At 39.2% G+C, this 27811-nt stretch overlaps 14 protein-coding genes across 14 annotated transcripts; 6 read left to right on the top strand and 8 right to left on the bottom strand.

Annotated features, from left to right (window-relative positions):
- Positions 1–1068: 1068 nt before the first annotated feature.
- On the top strand, positions 1069–4436 carry JH06_2582 (hypothetical protein; the record flags this gene model as incomplete). Its single annotated transcript, XM_014671757.1, is given in 2 exon segments — positions 1069–2515; positions 2533–4436. 2 exon segments carry the CDS (start codon positions 1069–1071, stop codon positions 4434–4436), a joined length of 3351 nt encoding a protein of 1116 aa, XP_014527243.1.
- Positions 4437–4600: 164 nt separating this feature from the next.
- On the top strand, positions 4601–6680 carry JH06_2583 (zinc finger domain-containing protein; the record flags this gene model as incomplete). The annotated part of the gene is made up of 9 exons (XM_014671758.1): positions 4601–4718; positions 4750–4899; positions 4931–5291; positions 5321–5462; positions 5493–5594; positions 5625–5735; positions 5766–6009; positions 6044–6141; positions 6174–6680. The coding sequence occupies 9 exons, from the start codon at positions 4601–4603 to the stop codon at positions 6678–6680; spliced, it is 1833 nt and encodes a 610-aa protein (XP_014527244.1).
- Positions 6681–8189: 1509 nt separating this feature from the next.
- JH06_2584 (phospholipase b-like protein) lies at positions 8190–9983 on the top strand (the record flags this gene model as incomplete). The annotated part of the gene is made up of 12 exons (XM_014671759.1): positions 8190–8344; positions 8379–8521; positions 8554–8632; positions 8664–8778; positions 8808–8976; positions 9007–9134; positions 9165–9254; positions 9285–9398; positions 9429–9560; positions 9592–9681; positions 9711–9859; positions 9890–9983. The coding sequence occupies 12 exons, from the start codon at positions 8190–8192 to the stop codon at positions 9981–9983; spliced, it is 1458 nt and encodes a 485-aa protein (XP_014527245.1).
- A 167-nt stretch (positions 9984–10150) lies between these two features.
- JH06_2585 (ATP-dependent DNA helicase like) lies at positions 10151–12415 on the top strand (the record flags this gene model as incomplete). Its single annotated transcript, XM_014671760.1, is given in 14 exon segments — positions 10151–10209; positions 10241–10275; positions 10307–10363; positions 10394–10438; positions 10451–10486; positions 10517–10748; positions 10779–10878; positions 10910–11084; positions 11113–11177; positions 11229–11321; positions 11354–11481; positions 11512–11683; positions 11712–11753; positions 11783–12415. The coding sequence occupies 14 exon segments, from the start codon at positions 10151–10153 to the stop codon at positions 12413–12415; spliced, it is 1872 nt and encodes a 623-aa protein (XP_014527246.1).
- An 819-nt stretch (positions 12416–13234) lies between these two features.
- Positions 13235–14339, bottom strand: JH06_2586 (hypothetical protein; the record flags this gene model as incomplete). The annotated part of the gene is made up of 7 exons (XM_014671761.1): positions 13235–13418; positions 13449–13540; positions 13571–13763; positions 13793–13940; positions 13971–14053; positions 14085–14215; positions 14247–14339. 7 exons carry the CDS (start codon positions 14337–14339, stop codon positions 13235–13237), a joined length of 924 nt encoding a protein of 307 aa, XP_014527247.1.
- Positions 14340–14495: 156 nt separating this feature from the next.
- JH06_2587 (hypothetical protein) lies at positions 14496–15088 on the bottom strand (the record flags this gene model as incomplete). Its single annotated transcript, XM_014671762.1, has 4 exons — positions 14496–14643; positions 14674–14756; positions 14786–14922; positions 14953–15088. 4 exons carry the CDS (start codon positions 15086–15088, stop codon positions 14496–14498), a joined length of 504 nt encoding a protein of 167 aa, XP_014527248.1.
- A 667-nt stretch (positions 15089–15755) lies between these two features.
- On the bottom strand, positions 15756–16669 carry JH06_2588 (chromodomain helicase DNA binding protein; the record flags this gene model as incomplete). The annotated part of the gene is made up of 5 exons (XM_014671763.1): positions 15756–15990; positions 16021–16291; positions 16323–16431; positions 16463–16526; positions 16557–16669. The coding sequence occupies 5 exons, from the start codon at positions 16667–16669 to the stop codon at positions 15756–15758; spliced, it is 792 nt and encodes a 263-aa protein (XP_014527249.1).
- A 262-nt stretch (positions 16670–16931) lies between these two features.
- Positions 16932–18392, top strand: JH06_2589 (hypothetical protein; the record flags this gene model as incomplete). Its single annotated transcript, XM_014671764.1, has 4 exons — positions 16932–16982; positions 17016–18110; positions 18141–18226; positions 18257–18392. 4 exons carry the CDS (start codon positions 16932–16934, stop codon positions 18390–18392), a joined length of 1368 nt encoding a protein of 455 aa, XP_014527250.1.
- Positions 18393–18487: 95 nt separating this feature from the next.
- On the bottom strand, positions 18488–20078 carry JH06_2590 (ADP-ribosylglycohydrolase; the record flags this gene model as incomplete). Its single annotated transcript, XM_014671765.1, is given in 11 exon segments — positions 18488–18622; positions 18653–18731; positions 18762–18868; positions 18886–18942; positions 19045–19065; positions 19098–19163; positions 19194–19262; positions 19293–19397; positions 19427–19554; positions 19576–19954; positions 19983–20078. The coding sequence occupies 11 exon segments, from the start codon at positions 20076–20078 to the stop codon at positions 18488–18490; spliced, it is 1242 nt and encodes a 413-aa protein (XP_014527251.1).
- A 122-nt stretch (positions 20079–20200) lies between these two features.
- Positions 20201–21171, bottom strand: JH06_2591 (leucine rich repeat protein; the record flags this gene model as incomplete). The annotated part of the gene is made up of 4 exons (XM_014671766.1): positions 20201–20690; positions 20722–20796; positions 20828–21087; positions 21118–21171. 4 exons carry the CDS (start codon positions 21169–21171, stop codon positions 20201–20203), a joined length of 879 nt encoding a protein of 292 aa, XP_014527252.1.
- Positions 21172–21332: 161 nt separating this feature from the next.
- On the bottom strand, positions 21333–21577 carry JH06_2592 (hypothetical protein; the record flags this gene model as incomplete). The annotated part of the gene is made up of 2 exons (XM_014671767.1): positions 21333–21399; positions 21432–21577. 2 exons carry the CDS (start codon positions 21575–21577, stop codon positions 21333–21335), a joined length of 213 nt encoding a protein of 70 aa, XP_014527253.1.
- A 162-nt stretch (positions 21578–21739) lies between these two features.
- On the bottom strand, positions 21740–24435 carry JH06_2593 (hypothetical protein; the record flags this gene model as incomplete). The annotated part of the gene is made up of 9 exons (XM_014671768.1): positions 21740–21996; positions 22027–22155; positions 22186–22311; positions 22342–22524; positions 22554–22688; positions 22718–23128; positions 23158–23415; positions 23445–23732; positions 23763–24435. 9 exons carry the CDS (start codon positions 24433–24435, stop codon positions 21740–21742), a joined length of 2460 nt encoding a protein of 819 aa, XP_014527254.1.
- A 78-nt stretch (positions 24436–24513) lies between these two features.
- Positions 24514–26009, bottom strand: JH06_2594 (dual specificity protein phosphatase; the record flags this gene model as incomplete). The annotated part of the gene is made up of 8 exons (XM_014671769.1): positions 24514–24771; positions 24793–24864; positions 24895–25100; positions 25132–25491; positions 25527–25611; positions 25644–25746; positions 25778–25945; positions 25978–26009. The coding sequence occupies 8 exons, from the start codon at positions 26007–26009 to the stop codon at positions 24514–24516; spliced, it is 1284 nt and encodes a 427-aa protein (XP_014527255.1).
- A 652-nt stretch (positions 26010–26661) lies between these two features.
- On the top strand, positions 26662–27073 carry JH06_2595 (60S ribosomal protein L23; the record flags this gene model as incomplete). Its single annotated transcript, XM_014671770.1, has 4 exons — positions 26662–26680; positions 26714–26866; positions 26898–26957; positions 26991–27073. The coding sequence occupies 4 exons, from the start codon at positions 26662–26664 to the stop codon at positions 27071–27073; spliced, it is 315 nt and encodes a 104-aa protein (XP_014527256.1).
- Positions 27074–27811: the final 738 nt, after the last annotated feature.

Genomic DNA, 27811 nt, shown 5'->3' on the forward strand with positions numbered 1-27811 from the left:
TAGAAATTGAGTGATTCTGCTATTGAAAGGAGAGAAAGGAATAATCCTATCATTAATGTGTTCATCAAATGTCTGGATACTCTACAATCCCATGAAAGTTCACTTAGAGGATTCAACTCGATGTCCTTCATTCTCAATATTATCAATCCATTTGTCAATTATGTCATTTCTGGAAGATAAGAGAACAACATCCAAAGAGGTTCATAACTTGCAAAATGTAGAAACCAACAAGATACGTATACATTTATTGGTAACGCAGAAGTATTGACAATTCTAGAAAGTGGAAACCCTACTTTTGGTCTATGATTTTCAAATATTACTGCACAGATAACTGTACATGCAATGATTATATGACGTTCCCAAGCATTTTCTCATTCCATTTGGTAACAGAAATCATAGCTCCTTAATAATTTGGGATAAGTATAGATGAAAGTAACTTCCAAGACTCATGAGGATAGTCGTCCGTATAGTGTGAGTTGATAATCATAGACTCATAACAGTATTCTTAGTTTTCGAGCCCACTTCATTTTTCACCTAACTCACATTTCGGTAAATATAAAGGCAACTACTAATATCGAAACTGATGATATGTGGTCTCATAGTTCTTTGATTGAGCATTCCAAAGAATTGGTTAATCCTGTTTGCTGTATGATAGCATTCCTAGTATGTTTCATTGTTCATTGTGTGTTTCAAACAATAATTTGATAATGAAATGGCGCTATATGATTGGCTAATTGATAATATCCAATTATCATGGACATTAATCAAAATCGCATTCAATGTGCCTTTTGAGTATCATATTATTCGTTCTTGCAGGTGAATAAGCTGTGCTTATATATCATATCTAGTTGTTGTTGCAATTGACTGTGAATCTCCAGCTTTGCCTCTTTCTATCCAGAGAGTACATGGCTCTTCTTCAGATAAAGAGGCATTTCAGATTTGGGAAGGAGATGATGGAACTGGGACTTTGATCCTTGAGAAAGATGGTGTGAACTGTGATGCTACTACCGTCATTTATGAGGTCTGCGTCAATCCTACACTTCACACATTAGTTCTTCAAGATGGGTAATGGTTGATCCTCCTGTTCATTCTAGATATGAAGCTGGATGGTCAAAGGATTCGTATCTGATATTAAAGCTAAGTAATGATATTGCTATTGGACGTTTCACTCTTGACAAATATGGTCGTCGTGTTCAAAAGTTCAATCCGACGTTCCAGGTGCCAAGAGGATCAACATGGAAATATAGTAATGCTGAAGTAGAGAACTGGACAAGTTCTTCCTTCAATGATGGTAGTTGGTCAGCTTCGAGTCAGGGTGCCTTCCCTTGGGTTGCTGATGGTGAATACACTCGTTATTATCGCGCTACTGTGTCACTTCCTGACTTGACTGGATACTCTTCCTTTGAACTGTCAGTGAACTCTCGCTATGGTCTTATTATGTATGTGAATGGAGAAGAGATCTATCGTAACAATCTGCCTACTGTTGGAGTCACTGAATCAACTCCATCTCAAGGTGATGACTCTTCTTATGAATACAGAAGAGCCTTTGCATCACGTTATCTTCTAACTCCTACAACTGTACTTGCTGTTGAGGTTCACTTCCCTTCAGGTCATACGAATATGGAAGATCATTTTGATGCCTTCTTCAGTCTTGTATATGGAAATAGCTTCAGAGCATTTGATGGAAGCACATCAGGTACTCATCAAACTGATTATACTGGAGAATATGGTGTGAACAGCATGGATGATCAACGTATCAATAAATGGTTCATGAATAGTCTTCCAGCCTATACAACTTATACATTCAATAAGAAGCGAGCTGAGTTTGTCAACATGTATAAGATCATTTATGGTGATTATGATACTGGTCGTCGTCCTGTTTCATTCACTCTTGAAGGATCTAATGATGGAACTAACTGGGATATGTTGGATTATCGATACAGTGTAACTCCTGCTAACTTCAAAGCTGCTCTTGTCTTCACAATGCCTCAGATTCGTCATGGATACAGAATGTTCAAGATTACGATTGCAGCCAGTGGAAGTACACAATCTGAACTCTCAGATATCTCTCTCTATGCAATTGATCTGCCTCTTGTGGATACAGTGATTGATTATGGAAGGAGTTATACCTTCTTCCCTGGTCAGACAGTTAAGATCAGTCCTACTGCAAAGGGATTCAAACAATGGCTTCTTGATACTGCCTTGCCTTCAGGTCTCACACTCAATGCTGATAATGGAGACATCACTGGAACTGTTAGTACGAGTGCAACATTGGGTTTCAAGAAGTATGATGTGTTAGTTCGTCGTGAAGAAACTGGAAGTACATTGTATATTGGATCTGTGAATATAACCATCGATACTTGCACAGGAGAGAATCGTAGACTGAAGTTGGTGAAGACAAATGGAGTTCGTCGTGGAACCGAGTCTGTGGTGATAAAGCAGGGTGATGTGGTGTTGGAGACCTTTGTAACACCTGATGACACTGGAAACAATGCTGCAGTTCTCATACTGTCGAGTATTGTCTTCCTTCAGGTCTGTATACGATGGAATTCATCGAGGAGACTGGATTAGGATGGTCCGATGGTTCTTATGTGACTCTGAGTACAATGGATGGAGAAGGTAACGAAGTAAAGATTGGAAACTATGGAGGCATTAAGGGAGGTGATTCCTTCAAGTTTGCTCTTGGTTCTCTCACTATGACAGCTCAGAATTTGATGGATTCTACACTGGGAGTTATCTCCACTTCAGTAACTGTAGATTGTGAAGCAACCAGTGAGTATCCAGCATTGGCTCATGGTGAGTCCATGGTGACAAGTTGTCCTCCCAACTACATTGGATATGGTCGCGTCCGTTGTATTGAAGGTGAGTTTACTGATATCGAATTGGATCATTGTTCCATCCGTTCATCAACCATCTTCACCTTTGGTTTCACAACGCTTCATCTCTTGACAGGTGTGGCTATGACTCCCATGACTCTCTTGGCTGATGCGAACTTCAACTCGCTAACGATCGATAAAGAATTACCTGCTGGATTGGTATTCCGAGGAAGAGAACTGTCTGGAATTCCCACTGAGGCTACAGAGACCACAGTATACACATTCACAGGAGAAAATCCTGCTGGAACGGTCACAACGACTCTGACAATCACTGTAGAGGATAATAGTTGTGCTGCTATTGACTCCTTCCCAGCTACATGCAATGGTTGTATCTCCTTTTCCTTTGAAGGTTGTCCAGAACATATGCATGGAAGAGTCTCACGTGTATGTACGAATGGCTTGTTTGGTCCCCTTGATATGTCTGAGTGTATCTATGACTCAGTCACCGGGCTTCAGTATTTGCCAACCTCTTTCACCTTCACCGCTGGCGAGAGTATCGTGATTGATAAGCCAGATACTAACGGATTCATTTATGGCTTCTCCATTTCTCCAAATACACCTCTTACCATCAGTAGTACTGGAGAAATCATAGGAGTTCTTCCTGAAGCTGGTTCTTATTCATTTACAATAACAGCTTGGAATCCTGAAGGCAGTATACAAACTACAATCAGTATTACGATCAATCCAAAGCCTTGTACAATTGTGAATGGTATTTCTATAGTCTCAGGTCAGCGAGTATTATCAGCTTGTCCTTCCTATCATACTGGAAACGCTTATCGTATATGTCGGAATGGTGTGTTGTCAGCTGTTCAATATGATGAATGTGTTTTGCTTCCTCCTTCAGGTTTCAGTTATAGTAGTGATGAGATAACGATACCAGTATATTCTTCTTTCAATACAGGCTTTCCTACCTATTCTTCTATCGTAGAGTCTTTTTCTATAACTCCATATAACTCAGAAGTGATCATTAACCGCTCCACAGGAACTGTGGGTGGGCTACCAACAGAGGAAGGGGTGACTGTTTTCACAATTACTGCAAGTAACGCTGCTGGCAGTACTTCATTTGAATTAACATTGAGAGCGGTTGGTTTGACTTGTCCTGCTATGAAGGATGTTCCTGAGACTGCTGTGGGTGAGAGTTATTCTTTTGATTGTACGACTTTGGAGGGATACAAGGGTGTATCGACACATACTTGTCTGTTGTCTGCAGATCAACGGTCAGCAAAGTGGAGTACTCCTTCTGAGTTCTGTCAAAGAAGAGTAGTTCGCATTGATCCTCCTATTATTCTCATCTTTCTGTTTAGTGTTATTATCTTTGGTTGTGCTCTATTCATGAGAATTCAAGATGAGAGATTAAACTTACTCCCTATTTTAAATCGTCGTAAGGTACCTACTCCTTCTTCTGGTCTTGAAGAGGATGATGCATTTGCTGCTTCGTCTGAATCTGATGTCAGCAGTGTTCTACAACAGATTCTATCGGAGTCGGAAGCTGTTTCAGTAGAACCAGAGAAACCAGTCGAGTCATCGCCTTCAGAACCATCTCTTCCTACAAACCAATAGTTGTATTTAGTATCTTTCGACGTTTTCTGTTAATAACGTAAAGGAACTCTTCTTTTTTTTGTGATATAATGTTTGATTGATAAAATCAAGGGAATTTCGTCATAGTAAAAAAGTACTAAATCTATCGATCATAGTAAATTTGTTTAGGTTTACCTAACCCAAAGATGTCTATGAGTAAGAAGGAGCAAATACGGCGACTGCTGTATGACTTCCCTAGTGTGAAGCAATGTGGTAACGATTTTTATGTTGATGCAATTATCTCAAACAAGCCATACACTCTCAGTGAGATTTAGGAGATTGAGTAACGATCCAGAGTTATCAGTGGGTAACGCATTTCCAAGTGGAGGAGTATCTCTGCAATTCACGAAACCTGTTCAAGGTCAAATGATTGCAGTAAATGAGTTGTCCGTTTGTGATAGTCGTCTTCAGAACTTTAATGGAATGACATGGATCAGCGATACTTGTTGGAATATGTAATAAATGATGATATGTAGTAAAGGATATTTTGCGGTTGTTGAATCAAACTGGTATCAAAGATCGATACGAAGGAACGATTTTTAGTCAGGGATCCATGCAACAACCTCAAGGTACAGGCATAAATCCAATGTACACTGGATCAGGAAGTATGGGACACTCTCCTACGCCTACTGGAATGCTACAGAATCCTCAAGCTGGTATGATCCAAAATCCTCAAGCTAGTATACCCCATACTCCTCAAGCTGGTATACCACCGAACCCTCAAGTTGGTATGCCTATGCTTCCAGTGAATGGCATGGCTCCGAATATTCGAACAGATATACCTCCGACTGAATGGTGGGAACAAGAACTTCAGTTTTTAGCCCTCGATAGAAAGAGGTAAATCTTAGGAGAGTAGTGAAATGTAGCGAAGCAGAGTTGACCCAGTTGATTAACAACCAGTCAGTTCGTGATCAATATTTCAATCGAAATGCTCAAGTTACGATTATGAAGAAGACAATTTCTCTTGCTCAGCGTCACCTTGATGAGTATTCGGGGTGTCTGGAAAAGGTAAGAATTTGAGAAGGATGTTATAGGTAGTATGAAACAGAACTTGGACAGTACAAAGCGAGACAGAAAGAAGTAGAAGCAAAAGAAAAGGAAATACAGATCTTGCAAGATCGACTGTCTTCGAAGATGCAGGTACTGAAAATGAATAGTACTAAACTGTAGATGCATAAGCCAGAAGAGTTGTTTGATAAAGTGACACAGAGAATCTCTTCCTTAAGGAACACCTCGGAAGTTATGAAGATGCAGTATGTAAACCAAGAGATTTCTGCTTCTGTAGTGCGAAGAGAGAGGACTGACAAATAGGATTTTGCAAAACAGTATAGAGATGTAGCATGTGAACTGAATATGCTTCAGTCTTGTATGGATTGTTGCCAGAAGTGTTGCTGTGTTTGTTTAGAATCCATCTATTGTGGTTGTCAAAACTCAATGAGTTCGACAAGAGGGTATAGGAGAAACAAACCAGAAGAACCTGATTGGAGAACACGCGAGAATCGAGGTCATTCGTGGTTCACGAATATGAAACGTGAAAAGGACAAGAAGAAGAGTGGTATGTTTGAATGAAGGTTCTGGGTAATATGTAGCGGTTGTTTTCTGTCAGCGTTGTCACAGCCATGACCATTTTACTTATCAATGCAAGAATGAACGTATATATCAAACAAGACCATCTGAAACACAGCAAGTAAGATGTTTGGTATTATTGATGATGTGTAGCTAAAACACCCAAAATTGATTCCTAAGTTAACATTGGAAACTCCCCCAGATGTATTGGAAAAGAGACAAAAAGAATCACAGAAGTTGATTACTGAAACGAATTCGCTTCTTGAGAAGAAGAATGATGTGAAAGATGAGAGTTACAGCTATAGCTACAGTTATAGTTATAGCTACTCTGATGATGGGAAAGAGAAGGAGGATAATAGCTATAGCTATAGTTATAGTTACAGTGATGAATCAGATGCTGAAGAGCCAAAGAAAAAGTCTACATCGAAGCCAGAGGCATTCAACATTTTAAACAAGAAGAAGAGTCCTGAAGCCCGTCGTTCTCCTGTCAAGCTCCTGAAACGAAAGGATCGCTCTCCATCATATTCCTATTCTAGTTACAGTTATTCGGATTCTGATATAGAGAAGAAAGAAGATAACCGGAAGCGTAGCCCTTCACCTGAAAAACAGAAAGAGCGAAAGAGGGCGAGATATTCTTCTTCTTCAGAGGATTCTGATTAGATGTTGACGTGTTTGTTTTTGAGTCGGAAATGATTTGTTAGTGATTCTTCCAACAGTAGAATGAAGATAGAGAGTTCTGGGTGTAGGATCCGAGTCTTGTAAATCGTGGAAACGGGAAACGTGGAACCGACATCCAAATCAGTTCCCGTTTCGTACATCCGTTTTCTGGTTGATGAACACGGACAAGAATCTGTATACTGATATAGCTTGTATTGATGAAGTGTTTTGATAACTTGTAGCTATCAGTATCGGTCGAATAATGCCGCCGCTTATTCCACGACCTTGTTCTCATAGCTGTGATATCTCCAATAGGGTCGAGAAAAAAATGAAAGAAATTCAAGTTCTGGTATCCCAATTGGGTGGACTCTTAAACGAGATGAAGCCGCCTCTGTGCTCAATAGATCCTGTAAAGAAGAAAGCATATGACAACATATATCACTCGCTAATGAGTATTTTATCAACAGCTCCCATACCAGTCCCGGTATTTTCACATCCTCCTGTCCTTCAGCGATCGATGTGTCAGTCGGTATCATTGGGAATGATTCATTCGGATTCTATCTCTTCATTTAGTTCTGTTCCAAGCTCACAGTGTAGTTTGTTTGTATTGTTCTTTGATTTATAGTAAATGATGATCAGGATCGTGCAGAGAATGACGTGTTTTGGGTAGGATTACTCTCGATGTCATTAGAATAGAATGTGGTTTACGAAGTATTTCCAGAATGGAAGGATAAGAAGACAACTCACGAAAACGCTGCTTACTTTCATCGGTTCCTTGAGAAGAAGAACTATGATTGTAATCATCACTTCCGAGGACGAACAACTGACACTGAATTTGCTAAGCGAATGGAGTTCTTTTTAGATGAGATTGAAAAACGTGGATTGGACTGGAAGAAATGTATGCGCAAGTTGAAACGGAGATGTTGTGATCTTTTACGGTATGAGAGAATTAACAATGCGAAGACTGGTAGTGAAGTGAAGAAGGAGTCTGCAGAGTACTCCGATTATATTGCTCTTTTTGGGAGTATTGCAAAACAGAATCTTTCTGAGTTTCAAGCGAAACCTGGAGACTCAGAAACTCTTCCTTCAATAATTAAGGAGGAAAAGGTGGATAGTAGTTGCTCGTAATTGTTATTGGATATAAGTCTTCGATGCAGGCGCATCTCTGCTCAACAAAGGCATTCAGTGATGTGCACTTTTCATAGCGCTCTTTCTGTACTTTTGTTCCTTATTAGTATTTGTCCTTTTTCTCTAGTTTTATTATGTTTGTTACTCAGGATGACACAAATGTGATTGATATTACGTCTCTCTAAATCACTAACAGATGCTGAAGAGAAGTTGATAAATGAATGGAATAGAATGCAGATGGGAACACAAACACACTTTTCTTATTCGAAAGTAAGAAGAATGAGATCGTATTTGCTGCTGTGTGTGCTAACCCTTGCTCTTGTTTCTGCCAAGAGATATTCGGTTTCGTACGATGAGAGGAGAAACTCGTAGGATATGTATTTGATGGTCAGGTTCAGGTTCACTGTGACAACAGGATACATGCGAGGATCTGTTGCTACGTTGTCGTATGAAGATAAGATCGAGACAACTGGTTGGGGTCAGATTCGACTGCATACTTCTAGAGCCTTTCCCGATCAAGTCCAAGCTATGGCCGCTGGGTAGATAGTGTTATTTGTTGGCTTATCGTGTTAGCTTTATTGAAGGGTATGTTGAGTACGAACGTATTTCTCAGCATATCAGCAATATTCGTGCAATCAACTTCTTAGGAAAGCCCATTCCTGAGGGAATTACCACTTATCTTTCTCAACAAATTGAATTTATTCGTTCAATGGTTCGTAGGATCTTTGTTTCAGTAAGTTTATCCTAGTGAATCCCCCTGCTGGAGAAGAAAAATACTGGAAACATGTTGGTCTGATGATGGATCAGTTGGAGGGTATGATGATGGGGTTTGACATATTTCCTGTCCTTAAGAGCTAGATACAATGAAGTTGCTCCTGAAAGTGAAAGAATCTCCTTCCAAGATCTGTACATGCACAATGCAGATGGAGATATGGAGACCCTTTTGGATATCTATCGTCCCGATGAACGTGAAGTAATGATTTTGAGTGGTCTTAAGACTAGTGGTTGGAAATGTTAGATTGCTCTGCTCTGGTTCGTATGACCAGTGATGGAGAAATTTATATGGGTCATGCAACCTGGAGAAACTACGCTGCTATGCTCCGTCACTACAAATTCTATGAATTCCAATTCAGTGATGGTGAGGTCCGATTGTCATTCTCTGCATCTCCAGGTTTGTAATGTGATGATAATTGATAACTAGGTTTCATTAACTCAAAGGATGACTTCTATGTGAATGGATATGGCATTGGTTCAATGGAAACTACGAATGCTATCTTTGACGAAAAACTGTACAAATATTGTACTCCAAATACAGTCCCTTCTTTCATTGTAGTTATGATTGAGAATGATTAGAGATAGCGTTCTCAAGTGTGTAATGTACTTGCCAAGGATCCAAAGACTTGGGTTGACATGTTTGAGATGTACAATAGTGGTACCTATAATAATCAAGTATTCCCGTGATTATCGGTTCATGGATAGTGGATGGCAATTGACTTGAATGGATTTGGAAAGAAGGAGAATATTATGTGGATTGTGGAGCAGATCCCTGGTGAGACCATGAAGAAGGATGTTACTTCGTATTTGTATGAGGATGTGATGATTGTGAATGGAAGTGATAGATAGGGATATTGGGGTTCTTATAATATTCCATATTTCGAGGAGATTTATGATAAGTCTGGATACAACACTCAACCTCATATTCCTGATAATGATTACTACAATTGCAGTCGTCATAATATCTTCAAGCGTGATGCTGTTGAGACTGAATGGGTTGTCTTATATGTAGCCTCGTATCCAGACATTGGAAGAGTTTAAGAAGGTTATGCGCTCCAACAGTTATCTGACTGATCCTCTCTCAGAAGGCAATCCTAAGCATGTATGTGAGAGATGTGGAATAAGACCCAGACCATAGCATCTCGTTATGATTTGTTCGACGAGAAACCTCGTCATTTCGGAGGAATTGATAGCAAGGTTACCTCAACCTCTCTTCATAAGGCTAATATGGGAGTATATATGGCTAGTGGTCCTAGTCGTGATGGATGTCCTGCTTTCTCGTTGGAATAAGGAGGATGGATGATGGATAGATGGAGTGAATGGATGAAGACACATGAGGCTGTTCAGCATCTGGGTCATCCTGATGTATTCGATTTTGACTATGTCTATGGTGATTTTGCATGATCGTCTTGACTCTAATGTTTGTTGCAAACACTCAGGTTTATTGGTCTTTAGCCTGCTAAGTATCATTGATCGATTTCTAGAGTTCCCTCCCTAATTGTCATTAGGATTCATTCAACTTGGAAGCGAAAGTGACGTTGGAAAGACTATAGTTTGTTAAGAAGAAAACGATGGATGACAAGGTGAAGGACCAAAGCAGAGAGGAGATAGTTGATGTACTTCACAAATGGTTTGTTGTTTTTTGATTGTATAAAACGTAGGTTTGGATACAAAGAATTCCGAAGTAAACAATACGGTAGTTCTTGAGTCAGATTCTTGATTTTCAGATGCAATTCGTTCTTGCCTCGATGGATTTGATGTTATCGTATTGATGCCTACAGGAGGTTTCATTGCAGAACTGGATTCATAACTAGGTGGTAAATCATTGTGTTATCAGATTCCTCCACTTGTGAAAAACGGTTTATGTGTAGTAATTTCTCCTCTCATTGCGTTGATGCAAGATCAGCGTTTCTTTGTTTCTCTGGTTTCATTTATAGTTCGAGAGCTAAAAAATCGTAAGATTCCATGTGCCTATCTTTCAAGTTCGCAAACCTCTCTCGAGTATCGTTCGGTACTCAAAACTCTAAATACAGTTCCCTGTCCCTACAGACTATTATACGTTACCCCTGAACGTTTCCAAGTAGCAGAGTTTGTTGATTTGTTGAGTCTGATCCGTTCTCGAGGTGAACTCACTCTGATCGCTGTTGATGAAGCTCACTGTATCAGCACGTATATTTCCTGTGTTTCTATGACATGTAGGTGGGGACATGATTTCCGTTCAGCCTATCGAGAATTATCAACACTCCGAGGTAACTTTCCTGATGTGCCCATTATGGCGCTATCAGCAACAGCAACAAAGGTTTGATGTGTGTGAGTGACATAATATCCAGCAAATTGTGGATGATGTGAAGAAGCAACTTGGTATTCCCTACGCAAAAGTGATTTCAGAATCATTTGATCGGCCGAACATTTTTTACTCCATTTTCAATGCCGAAAATATGGATAGATTTGAACATGTTAAAGAATACCTTTCAAAATATCGAAGTCAATCTGTCATCATTTATGGTAGAATTCCACTTATAATCACAACTAGTCCGAAAGAAAGATGATGCTGAGCGTCTTCAGCGTGATCTTACAAAAGAGGGTTATTTAGCTACAGTATATCACGGTTCACTTCCTGCATGTTTCGATTCTTTAAATAATCGATAGAATAAAGAGAAAGAGAAAGCACTAAAAGATTGGATTTCGGACACTGTCAATATCATTGTTGCAACCATTGCTTTTGGAATGGGAATCAATAAAGTATAGTATGAGTCATAGATTGATAATCATAGAACAATGTACGTTTAGTGGTTCACTGGAATATTCCGCAATCTCTCTATAATTACTATCAAGAGAGTGGTCGTGCAGGTCGTGACGGACAGTCTTCAGAAAGTATAATCTATTTTAGTAGTGAAGATGTGTAAGAAGAATGATGAATCTGATATGTTAGGAACAGTATCGCATTTATGATTCGACGAGATGAGAATGAAGAGCATGTTCGTAAGCATCAAATTCCCGTGATCACCTTAGGAAGAGCACTTGATGAATTGGAGGGCGTGAAGCAGTTTTGTACTGGATTTTCTTGTCGTCGAAAGCAGTTACTGAAATACTTCCAGGAGAAAGTAATAGTATTCAGCTCGTTAGATGTAGATGCAACCGAGAGACAAATCGACTTGTTGTGACTTTTGTAAAGTGAGAACGATGGGTTGTATTCATTATAGAACCCTGAGTTAACGAGAAATACAAATGCTATAGTGACACGCTTACCACCAACTTCATCTCGAATGTTATCCTTGTCAATGAAGAGTCGAATGCAAGAATACTCCACTAATGAAGGAGGTCGCTTTATTACTGCAAAAGAAATGATGGATCGATTCCCGCAGGAAACTGAGGAAAAATCGCGTCCAAGAAACAATGGACTGTTTGAAGTGGACAGTCAAGGCCGATTTGTCGATAAGCACGAAGAGGAGAAAGCAAACGTTGGAATGAGCATGCGAGATCTGGTATTTCAGACAGCACGAGAGATGCAGGGAGGAACGTCTTTTGTCTCGGAGAGTGTACCAAAGAAGAAGGTCAAGAATGGAAGTTTGCAAGGAAAGATCCTTTTAAAGACAACTCCAAAAGTTCAACCAATTTCTGTCGTCACTGCAGAATCTTCCTCAGAGGCCCAAAAACGCCAACACCTCCGTGAACTCCTCCAGAAGCAACAAGCCATGAAGGCTGAAGCCGTAGCTCAGCAGAAGGAAGAGGAGTTATACAAACAGCAAATTAGCATCCAGCGATCTGCTCGATTGCGAGGTGAAGAACCTCCTTCTGGAAGTCGCAAGCGGTCTTCACCAACTCTACCAGTGTAACGCTTGTTCCTCAATGAAACTCCTAGATCAGAACAACTGTTGAAGAAAGTGAAGGAATCATCATTGAATGCTTGTGGCGATGTATCAACCAGAGTGAGAAAGAAGTGTGTTGATAGGTATGAATGAATGAAGAGATTAAATCACAGAATCGCTTCTAAGTTTGAAGTTGCTTTGGTTGGATATGTCCCGAGGGAATGGATCAGTTGTTTGGCATATCAACAAGCTCGAGTTCAAGAACATGTTTTGATGGAGAAGGCATCCCAATCTCCGCGCGAAAAACAATGTGATATTCGATCCCTTTTTGGTGGAAAGAATGCTGGGAAAGTTAATGACAGTAAGAGCGGAGTTAAGAAGAAATATCAGCAAGGAATCGCAAAACTGTTCACAGAACTACAGAAATGTGAGAAGGAAGAGCGATTACCCCGATTTCTTCCTATTTTTGGTGAAGATGTGAAGAAGAAGTAGAGTAAGAGAAATATTCTGATTGATAGGGTTTCTGGAGATTCGGCAAGTTTGATGAATCGATGTCGTTTAAGTCTGCTTCGGTTTGTTCCTTCAGAAGGCATGGAAGGCATTGTGGAATTTGTAGCAGAGACGATAAGTGAGAACACCCCAAAAGATGGAAGTCGAAGCGAATTCATTCAGAAGATTCATCGATGTGTTGATAAGTGTATTGATACTGGACAACCGTTTTTGGTGAAACGGGAATAGACATGATTTGTTCCAAACAAACAAGCGAAGAAGGAAGATCTGTTGACTCGATCGTCTTTATGTAGATATCATTGGGACCACCTCTACAATCAACAGGATTACACAGAACTACGATTGTTGTCCATTTTCATAGAGATACGAAGTGGCTATAGCAAGTACACTTCCATCGTTGTTAAATGCAAGAGATGAAACAGAAGAAGGAAGATCACGAAGGTAGGAAAGGCGTTTCTTTGATTTGTAATCCCAAAAGTATACAGCTTTATCTCCACCTCCTGTTACTAAACAAGACTTCCTTAATATGAATTGGGATCCTTTCCATTACGTAGGGTGCACAGCAAGAGCATTCACTGGAAACACTTGGTTTATATTATTGACTACTTTTCTGTGACACTTGAAGCAATATGGTTTGAGTAACTATACATCAGATTCGTTCTCAAGGACGACACTATTAGGATCAAGCAAATCGACACTCACTCTTCCTTCAATACAACCAGATGCAAACCCATGATCACTGGGTAATGCACAAACACAACGGAGATTAAACTTTAGGTTACTGTCTCGAATCTCCAATGGCTGATCCAACTTTCGAATATCATATAAAGCAATTTGAAGGGTGTTTGTAGCCGCTAAAACTGTTCTAGAGAATCATAAAGGAGAGTCTGGTACGTTCCACCCAACACATCAAGCGAATACACCTTCGTATTTTCAGGTAACATCTTACGAAGCGATGCTTGATCGACCGGTCTACCATTTGGCTTCACAAGAGGATCCCATAGAGCTATTGTTCCATCCCAACTTCCTGTCACAATACATCCTATCATCATAGCATAGTCAAATTCGGTACTTCGATCAGCACTCCACCGTAAACAACTCACTGCTTCCAGATGCCGGCCAATGACAGAATCTTTCATTTGAATCAGATCATATCTATATGCTAAAGAATCAACAAAACAAGTACACTTTCAGTTCACAATCCAGACCGGCACTACAAGCAGAGGTGTCTGAAGTGAAATCACAACAGAGAATAGGTCCTCTTGATTTATATGTTTGAATACAATCTAGGTTGTCTAGAGTATATAGATATATATTCTAAATGTGGCAAAACTGTAAAGACAATTACAGAATCCCAGGAAGAGGCCATTAATGTATTCGACGATGGTGTAAATCGAATACAAGAAATACTGTCGGTTGGACAGTTGTTTAGCTTCTTCATTTGCAAGTAACAAACAGAAATGGGAAAAGTTGCGCCTATTTTCGGCTCAAAAGTTCACGCTCAATTTTCTCTGTCATCGCTTTCTTTCCACCGATAGGGATTAGTCTACGAAATAGCCTATTGTCAAGAATTTTCAATCCAAAATCGAAAAGGATATCATTTTTCAAAAGCAGCAAATTCGCCAATATAGTTGTTGTTCATACAGTTGATCAATTCCTCTGTAGGACGCTCGAATCCGAGACTACTAGCAACTGCCTTCCACCGCTCGTTTGTCATTTGACTCAAACCTCCATTCTCTAACACCCTAGAATCAGCAATCATTCCCAAGAATCACCCAACAAGCAGTAAATAAGCCTCTATACGCCTATCACCGAAATGAATCGATGAGAATTCATCAGTTCCGCTAAATTGATGATACTATATTTACAACTCATCTTCATATCTACAGCGCCAATAAGTGCGTTATTGTTTTGAATGAATGTATTAAATATACCAACCTCAATACCATTCAGATAGGACAGTTTGTTCGCATTCTTCACAGCCTTACGATGGATCTCTCGAACTCGTTCCTCTTCCGAATCAACTTCAAATCAGTTCAGCTCATCATAAATACCGATTTGGGGAGATTTCCTCTTCTTGGATGCAAAGAGTTCATGACGATCAATCATTCCAATCACTCCAAGTTTCCGACAATAATGAGTGCATTCAAGATTCACAGTTCCTCGTAAATGTTCACGGAGAGCATTCATGCGATGAAACGCTTCAAGACCTGATCCGTTGATCTGAAATGAATAGGAGATCAGATCCTTACAATGGTTCCACTACGTTGTTTAGGATTAATTAGATATAATCCAGACAAATTTCGAAGAAGAGAAAGAGGGAATTGCTTGATAGAGGTGGGAGTGTAGAAATGAAGGATTCATTCGATTCCAGAAAATAAGGATATTATGTGACGTTGATCATTGTGCTTGTTAATAATCGAATAGCAACTAGTAGGATAAGGACCAAATCCAATATTCCATTCCCGCGGGAATAAGACTCGGATACAATTACAACCAATAGGGATATTTGAGCCTTCACAATCTTCTAAATAATCTAAAAGAGACTGAAAATCGATTGGAATGGATGGATCAGGAATATTTGGAGGAAGAAACGAGAGATACAGCAGACAAACAGCATGCCATGATTTGACTGTCATATCCCCTTTGCTGACAACATCCTGGATATGTTCATCACAGAGAAACCTGATAAGATAAGGAAAGAGATCTTGATTCAAGAGCAACTCTCCATTTCGAGTCAATACCATCAGAAGAGACTGTAAAAGGCGTAAAACGATGGATATATCCGAATCCTGTGGGATTCCAGAGGGTTGAAGCAGTGATTTGATGAATCTGACATTCACTCCACTCAATTGAATTACGAGAGAGTTAGATCAATAGCATCATCGACACCAATGGGACTATGAATTCCATTCCGATGAAATAAATATGATGACAAGAGAAGCAAGCGGATAGATGAGGAAATAACCATCTTGTCATTTGTTTGAGGAATCATTTGAAGAAGTGATTGCTGACAAATACGGATACTGTTGAGTTCATTCACCACTTGTCGTTTGAGATCGGTACATGTTCCTGTCTTCTCCAAAACGTCACTATTGATCAATTAAGGAGAACAAGGAAACATTAACTGAAGAAGATCCAAACAGTTTTGGAAGTCATTCAGAGAAGTGATGGAAAGAGGTTGTTCAACCAAGAACGAAAGCTTTTCTATGAGATTTTGTATGAGTTGAAAGATAGAAAATCGGAGAGGTGGTCGGGAAGTTTGAGCAATCTCGACTAATACCAGAAGCAACTGAATGCTTGAATATGGTGAAAAAGATGGTTCTGAGATATCAGAAAGGGATTCCTTTACTGCCCTCTTCAGAAATCTATAGACGACCAAAGAATTACCAGCTGTATATTACTCATCACAAACAACTCATACACAAAATGTTCTGGATATCATCTGAATGCTTTACATAAATAGATTCGCTAATAGGACGTCCATGAAGACAATCATCACAAAACCAGTCTCCTTCTCCCACATCTGACTTCTAAGCATTCAACAGATCAATAGTCAATTACCCTGATCTTCAAACAACGGAAATGAAACGCACGTTTACAAGGACCATCGCATAAAAGCAGGTTTCTATATCATAAGTATCCTTAGGAGACATACCCTGGCATTTTGCAGATGCAACAATAGTCATGAGACGAATACAAAGGAACAATATCTTCAGGCGATATTGCTGTTCCTATCCACTTGTCAAACTCAACTCCGTTGCTCTGCATAGCTAGAAGGCGAGAATAAGTGATTGGATATGCTCCGAGAGTCACGGTTCTTTCGTGCTTTTGACGATCTAACGAATAGCTGATTCATTTCAAAACAAGAATTAGCTAGAGTTGATACTTGCTGTTCTTCTTTATATCTCTATCGGAGATCATCTTGTTTCGTTTAATCATGGATAAAAAGACGTCACCGCGACAACTTGTTCGTTCTGTACAAAACGAATTACCGGAAGCTGCTCCTAGCAGTATTATGAGCGATTCCAGTATGATATCTGTCCTCCTCGAGTCTGATCTTGTAAAAGAGCACAAATCCTTTGTAGATCGTTTGTTCCTATTGTTGATTTCGTAGGCACCGTCGACACCTGCAAAATCAGATGTGAGTCTTGCTGATCAAGACAACTCGGAATTGAATGTTACACCGAGAGATGCAATGAAAAACGCAATTGGATATCTAAACTCTATTTATTCTACTCCTAGTGTGATTGAAGATACTTCATTTCATCGTCCTCAGGTTGAAAGCACTATTGACCAGAGTGGTATTCATGCAGATTCTATTCTTGGAACGTTTTCTCCACATTCTAGTTTCATGGCACCAAATGAAACTTCGGTCATAGCTCCAGCTCGGAAACGTCGTAAATCCATTCGAGATTCCGAATATGCTTCTTTGCTAGTGTCTGAAGGAAATCCTGTATCATCATACAGCAGTCTTCTTCGAGACTCACTATCCACAGCTCAAGATGCTCGAAATGGGAATTTCACATCTCTCCTGGCCAAGAGTAGTCAGGTGAGTGATTCATCAACGTTAAGTACATCGATATCTCAAGCTAATTCTTCTCTGAGTGGTTCTGTGAATCCTCTCTCTTTAAAAGCTTCTCTGATTAACAAGTCACTATCTGAGGTGAAGACAGATAAGGAAGAGTTGAAGTCTGGTTTGGAAACTGAGCCAAAACAACGTGAGCCAGAACCTGAGCAGTCTGAGCCAGAGCTTGAACAAGAACCTGAGCAGGAACCTGAACAAGAACCTGAACCCGAACAAGAGGAACAAGAGGAACAAGAAGAGGCTGAATCAGAGGAAATAGCAGAGTTAGATCAAGGTGGTCTTTCAGATCATGATTTGCCTGAAAGTATTCCTTCCATTGAAGAAACAACAATTCGTGATCTACTGGAACCTTCTCATACAGAAGAGAAACCATCACAGCTAGATACATTAATGCCTCCCCCTTCCTCATCATTACGATTACGAATTCCAGAAAAAGGCATTTCTCGACGAGGTCGCAAAAAAGGGTCGAAATCAGGGTATGCCGGAAATGATCAGGAAATGATCCATAGAGAACATATTCTTCCTCTAGAATTAGTTCAAAAGATAGTGAAAGCCAGTTGTACTCGAAGAGTCTCTAAAGATGTGTATCCAATGATCAATGAAATCTCATCAGATTTCTTTGAAGTGAGAGAAGGTAGTATGGATAACATCTAGGGTATTTTTGACAGACTGGATGATTATTGCCATTTAGGAAAGCGAACTGAAGTGAATGTGTCTGATGTCCAATTATTGATGAAACGGTGAGAGATAAGAAATGATATGATAGTTAGACAACGATTGACAAATGACAGGAAATCATTCTTGGATTTGATACGTGAAAATCTGAATAGAGAACAGATCGAGTCATTGATTGAAATACCTGAATGGAACATCAATAGTATAGATATTCATAACTATTTTCGGTAGTAAATTGTGTGTTGAAGAAACAATGGAAAGATGCATGGCATCAAGAAGTTTGTTAATAAACTGATCCAGGTAATCTCGATGTAACAGATTCTGCGCTAGAAGCTATGATAATAACAAGAATTCACAAATACAGGAGCACTCAAAACAACATGATTCACACCTTTCTTAGCTCCAATAATGGAACCAACAACAAAACTATTTACACAACTATTACCACCTTCCATAAACACCTATTCATCATACATCCTCTCTTATCATACTCGAAGAATTGCATTAATAAAGGGATAATCGTAAACGAAGAAGAACACACCATACAAACATGATTCATATAAATCACCCCTAGAACTCATTCTATTATCAAATCTTCACATTGCTTTCTCATGAATGAAATCTCGAATTTGAAGGACTTCACACCAATTATCATGAACTGAAAGAATTGCTTTGAGTAATTCTATATCTCCTTGTTCTTGGAAATACTATCATGATTTCGTACATTCAAACGTACTGTTTTCACAGAAGCACTGATATTCATCAGGATTTGATGACGTTTCTGAATAGTATCCAACTCAGATTCAGTGGCTATTGCTTAAGGAAGGAGTATGATTCAACCAGCTATCGATTTACTTAAGATTTGGCCCAACAATAGACAAACACCAATACAACGCAAATCATACTACGATTCACTTTTCTTTCTCTATTCACAACATGAGTTGTCTTACAACAACCGATAATAGTTTCTTTCAGACTGGCTTCATCATCAAAAAATGGAATCTAAGTATCATTCTCACATTCTTTTCTTACAGCTACTAAGATGGAATGAGGAATACACTGACATTCCAAATTCTTCTCTTTGCTGTTCTCCCACATTTGCTACAACTCACTCCTTCCACTCTCTCTTACTTTGCTACACTCAATTGGATTATGTGTGTACTCCTTTGTATTTGCAAGAATATTCAGTGTTTTTGTTAAACCAAATCCCGCCTTATCATCAAATGAATTCAAACCCTATGTAAAAATGGAATTGATGAAAATACCTCGAATTTGTATCGAGTGATAATGTCAGCAAATGTGTACTCTGTGAAGTGGCCTGCTTTAATTACTGATGTAAGAAGCATCACCGCTAGATCAGTTTTCTCCGACCAATCACCTGGCAACCATCGAACTACTGATAATCATCGATTACTGAACAGACTTCGATGTCGATCTCGAATGATATCATCATAGACTGGATATTGATCGATTCGAGTATGAATCACTCCAAAAGAAGAGGAAGGGATTATTCCTTGATTCGCTTCAGAGGAAACAACAGAAGGCTCTCTTTCTCGCCTTTCTGATTCCGTTTCTGAACGTGTTTCCATTATTCCTCGGGATTCTGTTTGAGAGTTTGGAACAACATGAGCAGGCTTTGTTTTGAAATGGTTTTGAATCTCTAAAGTGTGAACACTATTATACTGACTGTAATGGAACAACACTTCATTTGGAGTCATGAATTCACTTCCCAAAGAGATTGCATCTCCAATACTGGCTCCATAAAGAATCCCACTGATCTTACTTACTAGGATCTAGGTTCAATCAGATACTCAAAAATACTTTCGGATCATATTGCTCAGGATGCTTTGGACTGAAAGCTGCATTCATGATTGGACCTCCAACAAAGGCAAACACGGAGAGAGGAACGTCATCCATTTCAACTTCCGACTGGGGCAAGATTGATAGTGACTCTGGTTGTTCTGGTTGAGTTACTTCTCCTTTAACTCGATGGAAGATTGGAACAATTGATGTGATTATAATGTTAAAGAATGAATGATTCAGATAACTTGGATATTGAAACGACTCACATCTGGATCTGGAATTGATTCATTTTCTCCCTTTAAGGAAGTTTTCTTATGGTGATAGTTTGTATGAGTAGATCCTTTTACATAGGAACCCTTGTTCTCTGGATTATTGCTTTTCGCTACTGATTCCTCTGAAGGTAATTGCATTTCCATCCACACCTCATCACTCAACAGGTTCTGATGCTCAAATACATACTTCTGTAACTTCTTGATGAGTACATTTGAGGACTGTTCAACATACTCTTTCGTTGCATCCTTATACGGATTTCTTTCACAGATGACATTTTCCAAGGATGGCAACTGACCCAGAAAATATGGGAACGACTCCAGTTTATTGTCGGCAAAATTGAGATATCGCAAGTTGATAAGACGACTCACATTACTTGTCAACATAACTAGTTGATTACCGCTGACATCTAAACGAGATAAATTAATCAAATCACCAATCTCCTTGGGAATCACCCTAACTCTCAGTCTCTTTCTCGAATCCCTACAAAATCCGATTATTATGAAGGTCTAATTCTTCTAAATGATCCAGTAGTCCCAAGCAAGGAGAGATGGTTGTTATCCTACTCTCTAAGTCTGGATCTTTGAGCCTACCGATTATCAGAACAACTGAATCTACGTAACTCTGTCAATAGGCCAATTTCATCAGGAATCTCAGTTAGACAGTGAAAATTGATTGACAAATCTCGCAAACCAGACATTTCAACAATGTAGAATGGGAATTCAAAGAGAATGGGTTCATCCGCATCATCCCACTCTTGAAAGTTTTGAGCTTCCTCAATATAGTTATAATTGTGATAGATATAGTCCGTGTAGTCCATTTTCCGACTGAGATCAAGTGTCCTTAGTCCATGCTATTCATAAGGAAACGACACGATCATCACGTTGATGATTTCTGTTTGCTTTCGTCGTTCAGACAAAGAGATGCAATTGCCCATTACAACTTGTATCTGCGCTACTAGCCGAATTCTGGGTTCTCATCGTAACGGCTCATTCACGATAGAACACTTCGATAAAACGTAGAACACATTCGTAGGGACAGATTAAGGCATTTTGAGAGAATTAGAAAACAATCCCTGACCTTTTCAACAAACAATAATCAAACTTTATTTGGTACATTCTGTTCCTGTTGTTGAAGCTGTTCAAGAGGAGTGCAATGCTTAAACCTAGACTTTCAAGTTTTGAATTCACTACAAACATGTTACAATACAATGCGGTTACTTCAGAGGCTTTTGCAACAACTTGCTGAGTTGCCTCAGCTTGCCGAGTGAACTTTATCATTTCCTCATTCAACCTCACAATCCTATCTGCAAGATTTGCATACAAGGCTTCTTTGGAGGACATTTATTTGTGTTGATGAGATAGAACTTACTTCTCAAATAGTGAACATAGAGTACTATTTTAGGTGCGCCGATAGCTCAGTGGGAGAGCATACGATTGCAGATTGTGAGGTCGACGGTTCAATCCCGCCTCGGCGCTTTTTTCCTTTTTCTTACAACAAACAGTTCATATTACAATTCCCATTTTCTCACAAATTCGAGCAAACCGCTGATGAATACCTTGATCATGTGGATTCATTTTCACAAACCGCTGTAGAATAAAGATCAATTCATTATCTACACTGTGAATGATAGGTAGATGAGAAAGATAATAAAGAGACAACAGACAGTTCTGCATAATCACCACATTTGACTCATACTCCAACACCAGTAATTGGATTAACTGTATCACACTACTTTCGCAAAAGAACGAATCAAATCCATCTATTCATCATCTCTACAAGTGGTTATTACAGTAGTTCGAGAAGATGGCAAGGAACATTGATATCTTGATGCTGATTCCTTCATCATCCACAAAACGAAAGAAGAACGGAAACAATTCTTCCAGTAGATTCGATGTGGCTACTTGTCGTAGATTCTCTTCTACTGATCATCATCCATTCTCATCTCAACCATTCAAATCCACAATACTCAACAAGCACTCTATCACAGAAGGGACCATCTCTTCATCATAGTCTTGGAGAATACCAGTCAACGAAGCAATAACTGCATCTGTCCGAATCACCTCTCGTGATAAACCTATCCTTATCATTCGCATACAACTCTTACAACTGGCCTTACATTGATATGTGAGGAGTGTCAACGCTTCCAACAATAGAGTCTTCTTGTCCACTACTTCGCCTCCTATTGTAACTTCCTGAATGAAGGATGACTCATCGGCTACTAGGCAGAAGAACATCACAAGAAGATCATCAATCTTGTGCTTACTCAATACATTATTGTTAATATAATCTAGAGTCCAACCCCTAACAGAAACCTACTCAATGAAACCAGTGAAGTGAGAATGGAAACTGTCTGTTCACAATTAGTATACAATATTGCATTCCGTGGAAGTGTAAGCAAATCAAGCAAAGCTTCCAATCCACGATTCTCAAGAAATGTAAGTTGAAAGAATCCTATGTAAAAGTGATTGATGAACTGATACGATCTAACATTCCAACCTTAAAAAACAGCATGATGGTATTGATAATATTGTAAACGTTTTGAACAACATCTTTGCACAACACGTAATCACTCTCATCATCTACAATCACCACAGGTTTATCATTGGAGAAGCTTAATACGTGTTGATGACGACCAGTTCCATATTCCAACTGTGCTAATGTCTCATTCACTTCTTCAGATATGCAAGCATTCAATGAATTTGGGGAGGGATTTGAATGTGATGGTTTTGTATTCATATCTTCAAAGAGATCTTGATCATCATTACAAATGAATGATCCATTCGATCGACGTGAATCACGAAGATTGGCACTGATAATGGAAATAAGTGATTTGAGAATGATTATAGTATTCCTCACAAAATTGACTCGAGCTATCCGTTGTCGAAGACACTCTTCAATCATATCTAACTTTCAATCCTACCGTTTTCTCCAAAAGAAGCCAGAATCGAGAAGACATAAAAATATATGTTCTTGACATGCACATAAGCTTCATTTGGAGAACCTATCAATGTACGATTAGCCATCATGGGGGAAGCACGACCTATCCCTAGTTCAACTTCCACTTCAGACTTTCCTGTCGTATCGAGATAGTCTGAGAGTCGTAAGGATACAAACAGACTCAGAAATGTGTGAATGACAGATAACCCACCTTTTTCGACAAATATCTCAGCAAATGATCCTAGAATGAATTCATTTCTCAATTACAACCATGTTGACACAACATATAAACAAGAGAGAGAAGTTCAGAAATGTAACTTCGAATGACTTCTCCTTTCTGCGAATAATATTGAAGGATTGCTACAAGAACAGGGACACCACCTGCATCGATCAACAGGTTTGTATCAACATCACAATTATCACTGTTCACAAAATAGTAGACAAGAAGGTGAGTCACAAGAGGGGGATAGGCAGAACTTGTTCGATAACGGTACATGGTAATAAGTAAGGAGGTAACTGTATGGTACTGTAACATGAGAAGATAAAACTGGCGCAAAACTAACAATCAACAAACTCCATAAACTGTACCAAAAGGATCTCGTTCATTTAGAATAATCAAACATAGCTTGTACAAAACAGATATGGAAGAGTCAGACTCATTACTTTGTGAGGTGCTATCGAACTCCTCCAGCAATGAATGCAAAATATCCAACTTCCCTTCTTGAGATAAACAACAAAAGGAATTAGCGAATGACTGATCGGTAAGATCATATCCTGGAATGGGAGGATCCATATGTGTTTTGTATTTCTCCCCATACGTTTTGTAAACTGTAGACGTTTCACGAATAATGTCCGTTGTTTCATCTTCAGAATCTAACTTTTGCGATTCATTTTCTGAATAAGAAGGGTCATCAAATATAACAATTCGCCTCTCCTCTTCATCAGAATAGGATTCCTTATTTATTGGTTCCTCGATACCAGTAAATAAACCAGCACTCCTGTTCTCCTCAACAACAATTGCTAATTCTTTGTTCGATGATACTCCCTCCATCTTCGCTTCTTCTTCAGATTTTGAATCTATAGCTTCATATTGATCCAGTGGATTCAGCACAACAGATTGTTCTGTTGCAGAAGTAGTTCCAGCACAAACTTGAGTCAATTCAATATGTTCACTTAGTCTCTCTTCTTCTGTTTTGTGTTCCAAAGGTAATTCTTTGGAACACGTACAGCCCATCGTTGATTTGATCGCTTTTTCTTTCATTCTTGATAATCAAAGAACTACTAAACAGTTTACAAACAAACAAGTCAATAATTCCCTAAAGCAAATATTGCATTTATCTTAACTCCCCAGCTGAAATAGTACAGAGACAGTGACGAAAAGAAATAGAATAGCAAATATCCATGACCTAGTCGGTATGGATTTGTCCTTCACAGGATGTTCCTCGAGAATTTGGGGCTTCTCCTTTACAACAATAGGATTTTTTGTATTTGTTACTTTGCGATGATATAACGAGGACCCTTGATTCAAATCCATTGATTGCTCTCTCATTCTAAACAACGAACTCCGTCGAGGTTTCATATCATAGATCCGACTTCTCTATACTGAATTCATTAGCACAAAGCCTACTTTGGTTGAGAAGGAGGCAAGAACCTCCTCTTCTGAGACCTGTTTCAGTCGTTCCTCAATTCGCTATCCATTACATCAGTCCATTAAACTAACTTTCAAAAAATGTTGCTGACAACCAACCACACTCCCAGGACGACAAATCCGACAATACCCAATAGCCTGCTCTGCTGTCATTCCAAACTCATACATCAAATATGAACAGATAACCGTTCCTGTCCGTCCCAAACCCGCTTTGCAATGAACCGCCACACCACATTGATGTGTCTTAATAATTGCAATGAACCGCAATAATTGAAGGACTAATCTATGAGTGGAGAGAATCAGAGGTACATTCAGGCAATCCTCCATCTGGGAAATAGATGTCAAAATGTTCAATCCCATTATCTGTGAATATTCTGCGGTCATAAGCGGGTTGATTTAAACGAACAACCACTCCAACATGCAAATCTGTAAACACCTTCACATACTCTTCAGCCGTCATGGTACGAACACCATTAACCTCTTCAGGAAACATATGAGGTCCCGAAAATGCAACAACACGATCTTTCACGACCCAATTCAAATCTCCATTCTCAACTCGTTCATAATGCTCATAGGCAGCAGAATCGAAACTACTCCAATCTGTAATTCCCCTATCTACTGCTATTTTCAGACCTTCTACACAATCCCTTACAGTGAGAGGAAAGTCACCTAGGATGAAATTCAGCCAATAAATATACATTCACCAGGACTTGCATCATGATACAAAGGGAGAGAGATGTCCTTGAAGAGATTCCAGACTGTATCAACATCCATTTGTTTCACAATCACCTATATTATTACAATTACAATTCGGTTCCTACAAGATAGCAACAAGCAAGGAGGATAGAATTGACCTTAATCTTTGGATTCTGACGAGAATAATAATAGAGTTTCTTGTTTTGGAACTTCCTACTCTTCATCTTTCTATGATTTATAACATAAAATAAACCCATACAAGTCAACCACAAGACAAAAGCTATGAATCTGAGCTAGATTTAGTGGACCAAAGTCCAGAAAGTAGTTATAGTAACGAAACACCTCATCTGTGCAGAAGAAGTGATGAGTATCATCATCTTGAGGAAGACGCGTTACTCCGACATAGTAGAATCGGTTAGGTATCAGTCTAAACAATGAAAATCACAAACTAATCACCACTCAATTGCACTTGCAATCTCTTCTTGAGTCATCAAAAACTGCTGTACTCACCGATAATAGTTAAATGAACTCAATCTACTGACACAAGGGTGTTTCAGTTACAATTGTTGTGATACTTGGAGACGTTTATTCTTTGGACTTGTTGGGAAATGTTGGACAAAAAGTGAATTGACTCCTAAATGACAAGATAAGTGTGCTTCGCTTGTGCTCCACGTATGAAAACTACGTGTTGTCGAGTCTATGAGTTTCGTTATTGAGGAAATCTGTTCTGTTGACATTAAGAGCAAGAACAAATCAGACGATGTGTACGTCTAATTCTGTTCCCATTAATTAGGCAAGTTGTGGAATTGTATGTACGTGACGATACAAATCTATTAGGTTATTCTCGTGAGTATTGGAGAGGAATTGTGATATGTAGGAGAAGAAGAGGTGAAAGTAGGAATTACCAGAGGATTGCAAATAGAAATGGAGAGAAGTTGTTAAGACACTTCATGAGGAGTCAGATGGATGAAGTCAAATAGTCTCGTGTCTCTATTATCATCAGATTTATGTTCTTCTATCAATGTTTGTTCCAATTGCTGAGAAATCATTATTAAGAGAAATCCGATAGGAGCGGTTATTAATGAAAAGTAGCGGGATTGTTGACTTCAATTTCCTTGTGGTCCAAATACTTCTCTTATCCGAATGGCTGCTGCTAAGCGTGGTGTGGTTTGTTAGATGTGTCTTGACGATGTAGGACGTGGAGGTGCTACTGGAAACAAGTTCAGAATGACTCTTGGTCTTCCCACTGGTGCTGTGATCAACTGTGCTGATAACACTGGTGCCAAGAACCTGTACGTGATTTCTGTCACTCGTACTGGTGCTCGTCTCAACAGATTGCCTGCTGCTTGTAGATCTGGATAGAGAAGAGTTATTTATAGCTGCTGGAGATATGTTCATTGCTTCTGTGAAGAAGGGAAAGCCTGAACTCCGTAAGAAGGGTATTCTGTTAGTTCCGTTGTTTGATTGTGTAGTCATGCCTGCTGTTGTAGTGAGACAGAGAAAGAGCTGGAGAAGAAAGAATGGAGTCTATCTCTACTTTGAGGGTGGATTGTGATGGAATGGAGTAATGAATAGATAATGCTGGTGTGATTGTAAACCCCAAGGGTGAGATGAAGGGATCTGGTATTACTGGACCTGTAGCTAAGGAGGCTGCTGATCTTTGGCCTAAGATTGCTTCTTCTGCTAGCTCTATCTGGTAAAGGAGTGAGCCATGATTTGGATGAGATTTATTGTGTTTGTTTAAACAAGGAGCTAGTCTTCTGGGAGTGTTTCCATTTTCTGATCCCAAGGGCCTCAGTTACTACAGGTAGCTCGACTACCAGAGAAATCCAGAAAGCACTGTCTTGTTGTGATAACAATCACATCATCTTCAGATATACCTAGTAATATGACCCATGTGTTGCCTCTATCATAACTACGATACAGGAACAGAATGTAATAGATAGCTCATCTAACAGATTGTGTTTAACAAAGACTAAATCCCAAATTATGATATAGACCACGAAAAGGTATTCCATTATGAAGAGTAATTGTATGATCTAATCTATATGGCAACTAACATTTTATCTTCATGTATGATGACCAGGAACCTCCCTGCTAATACCTGACAATACAATGATCTTCTCTACAACTGTATGAACAAGTGCAGCTGCTCTTCTTCTATCCAATCGCGGTTCTAGAATAATAGTAGCGGCCGTATATCACACTTTGATTGGTGAAACGAATCAATTATCCAATGAATTTGACGCACAATAGGAATTAGGGTCGGATCATGTCAATTATTAGGGTACTT

This window comes from Blastocystis sp. subtype 4 (assembly GCF_000743755.1).
Source record: "Blastocystis sp. subtype 4 strain WR1 chromosome Unknown seqid_0137, whole genome shotgun sequence".
Taxonomy (NCBI): Eukaryota; class Bigyra; order Opalinata; family Blastocystidae; genus Blastocystis; species Blastocystis sp. subtype 4.